General features: G+C 36.8%; 1 protein-coding gene across 1 annotated transcript in view; it reads right to left on the reverse strand.

Moving 5' to 3' along the window:
* Positions 1-2,910: 2,910 nt before the first annotated feature.
* SPDL1 (spindle apparatus coiled-coil protein 1) overlaps positions 2,911-6,868 on the reverse strand; it is a 19,277-nt gene continuing 15,319 nt past the window's right edge. The window contains exon 12 of the mRNA XM_009880741.1: positions 2,911-3,061. Coding sequence (XP_009879043.1) covers positions 2,911-3,061 — 151 coding nt within the window. The remainder of the gene's footprint in view (positions 3,062-6,868) is intronic.

The raw sequence follows: 6,868 nt of genomic DNA on the forward strand, positions 1-6,868 counted from the left end.
ACAGTCTTTTTTCAGGCAGAAGGTCTTTACAGGAAAGTAAAACATTCCTCGCTTCCTAAAAGATAAAAATCTCTTTCTACATAGGGATCTCAAGGGTAGAACTTACCTTTTGGGGGGCTGGAGTGCAGGCAGAGGGAGAAGGGAGAGAATTCTTTCTTCCTTTAATACTGCTATCAATTCCAAAAAACAAGATCTTGTAAAATGCTGATGATCTAATTTTTAGATCTAATCAATTTTTAGCTATGGTAACTTCCAGTGTACAGAAGGATTTAAGCAGAATACAAGTTGCATTTAACCAGCTCTAAATTCTATTATATGCCAAGATCTATGAGCACAGTTGCAGGAAAACAACTGATGCAACAGAAAAAAAAGAAAATATGCAGAGTATTTTCATGCACTGAAAGAACAATACCTTAAGTATGTTATGGCACAACAAAAGCCTCAATTCCAGACATCTTCCCCCACCTGCTAGTTGCAATTCTGCAAAAGATTTGTAAAGAGGCATGTATTACCTAAGATGATAAAGACTACATGCTCTAAGTAAACTGCAGCAGTACAGGTAAAGCAGTAGTTTTTGGGGGTAGAAAATCAGTTTTGTTCATTTGTTGAAACCCTAATTTTGTTTGTAGCATTAACTAACAAGTTATTTTGATTAAAAAAAAAATAAAGATTTCATATGCCAATTGCCTCAACAAAAATAATTAACTGTTTTGGTAAACAATTCACAGTTCAGCTCTCCCATTTAAAGTACATGCATCCAATGTCAAGTTACTGAAGGTTTTCCTCTAATTAAAACCATTATGTACTTCAGTTGGTTTATGCTATTTGCATCTCAGTGTACAGTGACAGTAAACAAAGCTAACTTACACCACTTCCATAAAACAGGTTTTCTTCTCATGTTTTCTGGCATGAAAAACATGATTTCTTCAATATAGTATTATTTAAGTTTGTGTGTGCAGTCAAGGTCGAGAAGAATAAGAGCTATTTTCATGGATGTTTGTTAGCTTCCTGTAATAGCATGGAATATCTTAAAAGTTCACAAGAAATAAGTTAATGTAGACTTCATTGATAAGAGACTGAAGGATTTGGATAAGTAGTAGATTTCTTAGATTGACAAAATGATACAGTTAGATTCTGTGAGCCAAGAATTTATGATTGTTTTGTTCAACAACAGCAGTAGCAGCCACCAGGCTGTGCCTATGTTTAACTGCATAGAAATGGACTGATAAACTCAAACTGCATTGCAAAGTGACAAGCCATGTCTGCTTATTTAAGTTTACCACGTCTTCAGTCACTCAAAATGCTACAGTTCAGTATTTGTCAAAATCAGTAAGTGACAAGCTAAAGCCACCCATGGGCATAGTCATAGTTAACAAAATCCTAGGCATCACTTCTGAACTGGCACAACTGTAACAAGCACCAAGAGTTGCCTTAGACAAGTACATTGAATAGATTCATAAAGGCACATATATAGTTAGCAATCTCTCTAGGCGCTACCTGCAAAATTTTATGCAAGACACTGTCTTGTCCCCACCACAAATCTGTAGGAAACACCATTACATTTCTATAAAAGATGACTTAAACTGTATTTGTGAGGTACATTTGTACATTAGAAGTGTTCTGGGGGTCATGGTGGGAAAATTACAGTCCACATCACTACCACAGTGCAACCTACCAAATCAAACAGGGATTTGACCAAAGCTGGAATACAACACGTAAAAAATTCTTTATCTAGCATGATTACCTTTACTATCCCTTGGTGCTGACTAGCAGTAGCTGACATGAGCTTGAAGTTGCATCTGTTCGAATACAGAGATTCCGAAGTGCCGATGGAAGTTAACATACAGCACATCAGGCCATCAAATCTAAAAACCACTGGGTTGTAAGATTCTTCCCCAAGATATTTTCATCGTGGATTTAAAAGTAAAAAGTTTTAAAGAGCTTTCATCTTAACTACCGAGTCTTTTACCTTGAAAGTGGCCAAGCCAATCACTAGAGGGAGCTTAAACTGGAGTATAACGAGTCAAATGAAGTAGTCTTAAACTTCCATATAAATGCTGCAAAAAAGTTATTAGTGAAACTAGTTTAAAGGTTCTCCTCACAATTATTCTGCATTAAGTGTCATCAGAAAGTTAAGATTTGTCTCCCGAAAACACAACACCACACAGCACATGCATTACAGTTTCTTAGCTTTTATTGAATGGTACTTTTTTTAACAACAAAATCCTTTCTACAGAATACCTCACCTCTCAATCAAAAAACTGACAGCTTTAGATAAATATCTTGTCTCAAACGCAATATAGGCTACATTTTAAAAAGGAAGAGAAAGAAAGGTTTATTTTAATAATTAATATAAATACAAGAATTTATAGAGTTTCAAAAGAACACTATACCACAAAATATGTAAAAATATTCGCATATACCTCTGCAATCAGGTCAGTCTGAAAGTTAAACAATTACACATTAGGGGGAAAACTGTTAAGAATTCTGAATCCAGCAACTGGAAGAAATTCAGGAGCACATGACTGAGTCGAGTTCTGCATCAAGACTGTCTAGTCTGTCTTGCTCAGGGTCGACTCCTGTCTTACTGTATAATAAAACTTCTGTAGCAAGTACTCGCCTTTCGAAATAGCACCGTGCTTCAAGCAAATAATGATTAACACATTTAGAGACTTCACCAAGATTCAAGACAAGGCAACACTTCATGTCACAATGCCAGGGAACTTAACACGTGCTTTCTGGGAAGTTAGGATATCAAAAGTGCAAATCGCATTAATGCGATCATACTCTTCATATAACAAGGCAGATCAATATCTAAGTTAGGAACCTGTATGTGTGACGTAAGTTTACTCAGTGTTTCCTGCTGAAGCAGGACTCAAATTATTCAGGTTCCTTCCAGAAGTATAAGTTCTATTGCTGAGCACATTGTGTTTCAGAAGTTGGCTTAGAAGATACATACAACGTTGTATATTTTTTCTTTTGTGTTTTCTTCTCAGTCCTGATTTTATTTTCTTTCTTATCTTCGTTTTCCGTAGTTTCAAATCTGGATTCAGCTGTTAACCTACAGGCAAAGCAACCATTCTAAATACATATTTAGTTAATAAAAAACAGGGCTAAAATAAGAGTTTAAGCAAGATCAACAAGCCAACTGGCATACAGGACCATCCATATGGAAAGAGAGCAAGCAGTGTTCAAGAATAAAATGAGACTAAAATAAAGCATTTTTAATCAGTCCTACTCACATTGCATCACTTAAAGTATAGCCTTTCCCGACGCCCCCAGCCCTTAGCTGCTGAAATGTTTGGTAAAAAGGCTACTGAATGTGCTAATGGTTGGGATCAGCCTTTTTAAAAAAAAAAAAAAGACAGCGATGGTGCCATGCAAATAAATGAGATCAAGTCCGCAAAAGCACAGCTCCAAGTGGAAGGTCCCAGCAACAGAATACAAGCACGATGAAGTCAAGCGTTTCACTTTAACACCACCAAAAAAGGACTATGCTTAAAGCAAAATATACATATGCACTAGTTTCCAACCTAGGTCTGCACTGCTACTGCCTTTATCTTAATGCCTGAAGAACTGAAAAGTAGTTTTTGGAAAAAATTTCTTTGCAAGCTCTAAATTACACAATTTGTCCACTGACATGTTTTAATTCTGCTAGGAATGTAAATGGGAATACAGAGTTAACTGCCACATTGCTGTTAAAGAGGTAAGTTAAAAACAAGGTTTACACATCTGACCCAATCAGATGTTTTCATTAATTAAGAATTACTTAATAAACATAGAAATGTGTCATTAGAACAAGTCACCCACAACCAATTGGCTCTTAGACATTATTATTTCCACAGGAAAACAAATTATGGAAAATGAAGTTCCAAATTAAACATCACTTTACATACCAACACAAATTCTATGCGGATTCATCATCACATCTGTTAAAGCAATTCTCTAGTGACCTTGTGGATTTCTGGTGGTCTCAAGAGCCTCCAGTGAGCAACCCACAACAACCTGCAGCTGCTGGCAATGATAGCCTGCCAAACAAACTATTCCTGTTAGAGATTTATTTGCAATATAGAAAGATATGACTGAAGGTAAGGACTATAAAAGGAGCTGTAACAAAAGTGTTTGGGGAATTTTAGCTACAGATTCCCCACCTCACCTCCACACAACAGTCTATCTTTACACCCAAATATATCAAATAAACTATTCTTATCCATTGCAAGCAACCTGCATATTATTTCCTATAAGCACTATCTCAGTAGACTAGAGAGAAATATGCTTTGCCGTACATCTCCCCTAGGTCAGCGGTGTCTGCTCCACCAGTTGCTTTGTAGAACACCCACCCCTGTACTTGTGATGGCTAACATTTATTGTCCATAGTCAGCTTGCCCCCCGCTGCCCTCCATTGCTGCTACTTGCAAACAGCCAAATAATTATGTGGTTACAGCAAGAGCCAATTGTTCAGGGAAGGAGAAAAAGTGTATTCTTAATAATCAAAAGGCCAAATAAAAATTGAATTGACTTAAAATATGTTCCAAAGTAGCTCAATTGGATTTATACAAAATATTCCCCTTTTACAGTATTAGATAATTCTGTTAGTGTATAGTGTCACAACTCTGGAAATTAAATTCACATCAGAAACATAATCGTTTCATAACAGTAAACAGCTCTTTCAATTTGTTATTTAAAGAGAGAAAAATCATCTTTTCATGCTTAGAATGCACACCAAGATGTTTATGCAAGTCAGCATAAAGTAAGCTAACTTCCTCAGACTAGAACTATGTTAATAAATACCTCAAGTAATACATCAGATGACTGACACTGACTTAAGAAGATGAAATGAACGAGCCATTTCATATTAGGAAGCAACACTTAAGTGGAACAGCAATAGTTTTCCATAATCTGCTTCACTTACGAAAAATCTTAAGTTTATGGCAGTGAGATATTCAGAAATGCCTGAGGATTCAAATAATTGAGCTTCAGTGTGACAACAGACAAGCCAAGCAAATAAGTTTTTCCTTTTTTATTCTTAGTGTCTTATAGTTGATCTGCAAATGCTTCAGGACTGATTATTCTACACCCTGCAAGTTGTTGAACCATACATTCATTTCCATACTGAATTAAGTTTTTTTGAGAAATACATGTTTTACTACTGTGTAATAGATCACATCTACAGGCTGACACACACCACAAGAGAAAAGACAAATGAGTAAGTTCAGTTAACAGATTGCAAAGTTAACAGCTGAGCATCATGTTCTGAAGTTAAGTCTCCTGGAGTTCAAAAGCAGCCAGGCACTTCTAAAATTCTTTTCTACCAACCTTTGTGATAATGAATGAGCAGCTGAGACAAAGCATTATGAACTAACTGCAACCCCCATTCCCCATCCCCCCTGTGCCACTCGGCAAGAACGAGGTAGAAGTTGGGAACGAAGGAATGAATGAGCCTGGGAAGAAGGGTTTGGGGGTAGGGTTTGTCAGTCTTTCTCATTGTCCTACTAATTTTAATGGACAATGAGTTTATCTTCCCCAAGTCACATGTGTTTTGCCCATGGTTAATTGATCCCTTTCTTTATATCAACCCACAAGCTTTTCCCATCTTCTTTTCTCCTCCATCCTGTTGGAGAGGGGGAGTGAGAGCAGCTGGGTGGGCATCTTGCAGCAAGCCCAAAGTTAACCCACCACAGTCCTCATACCAAGTCAGCTCACAGACCACCCCTTATAATAGCACTGTCATATTTCATGAAGTGTCAGCACAGGAAAATGAATGGACCAGAAGGAGATTACAGTTAAACACTTCCACTTAACAAAAAAAAAAAAAAAAAAAAAAAAAAAGGTGCTTGTGAAACACTGATTCTATCAAGCTTTGACTTCATAGATTCCAAAACGAGATGCTATGGGGGGGTTCCTTCTATCCATTTAAGGAAGATCAACTATTCTCATCAGGTGGAGTTTAATGGACGAATGCCATGCCTAAAACCCCAAAGAATATTAGTTATCCAGATCTCCTGCTGAGCCAAATGGCTATAGGCATTTCCTGTTCCTGTTTGAACCAAGTCCAAATGAGGTAGATTTGGCATAGAAATCCAACTAACTAATTTAAAAGAGCATATAAGCTCTTAGGCACACAAGTCCTCATTTAGATCAAACTAAAGCAAACAACCTCAAATCTAAACGCAAACTAAGTTGGGCAGCAACAGCTGGAATGTGCTATTTCAGTTTCAGAATTGAAAAAGAGCATTTCAATACTCTGTAGTTGGCCTAACAGAAGATATAACCTATAACCCTTTCATTGCCTGAATTACAATAGCAATTAATAATAATCATTTAAATATTTAGTCTCAAATACTGTTCTCAACACTCCTATACCATAACCTAATCAGTACCATCACCTAGTAAAGTATTCCAGTGTCTACTTGCTTTAGACTTTTGTACGTATACTCACACACACTGCAGATATGTACATACGCTATTAGTTCAAAGTTATTATCCTAAATCACATGAGCAAGCAAGACTCTTTGAACAAGGAAATTTGTCACCCATACAAGTACACACAAACCACTTCTGACCACGTCTTCATCATCTCCTAAGCCAAGATGACAAAGCTTTTCAAAAACCATTTTCTCAAAATTAAGTTTGCGATCCTTTCAGTTACTATGACTCTTTTCACAGCCACATTTCATGGCCTAATAACGACAGAGCTAGACTAATTATTGCACAAAAACTACTCCAGTTACAAAAACAACCCCAATGACCACAACAGCTTTTTCAGCCAGAGCATCACGTTTTATGTAACATAAGGTTAAACACTGACAATTATCCACCATGCACATACCAAGTATTTTTTTGCCCCCCAAACTCTCCATTTTCAGTT

Source organism: Charadrius vociferus, unplaced genomic scaffold (genome assembly GCF_000708025.1).
Source record: "Charadrius vociferus isolate BGI_N301 unplaced genomic scaffold, ASM70802v2 scaffold822, whole genome shotgun sequence".
NCBI lineage: Eukaryota > Metazoa > Chordata > Aves > Charadriiformes > Charadriidae > Charadrius > Charadrius vociferus.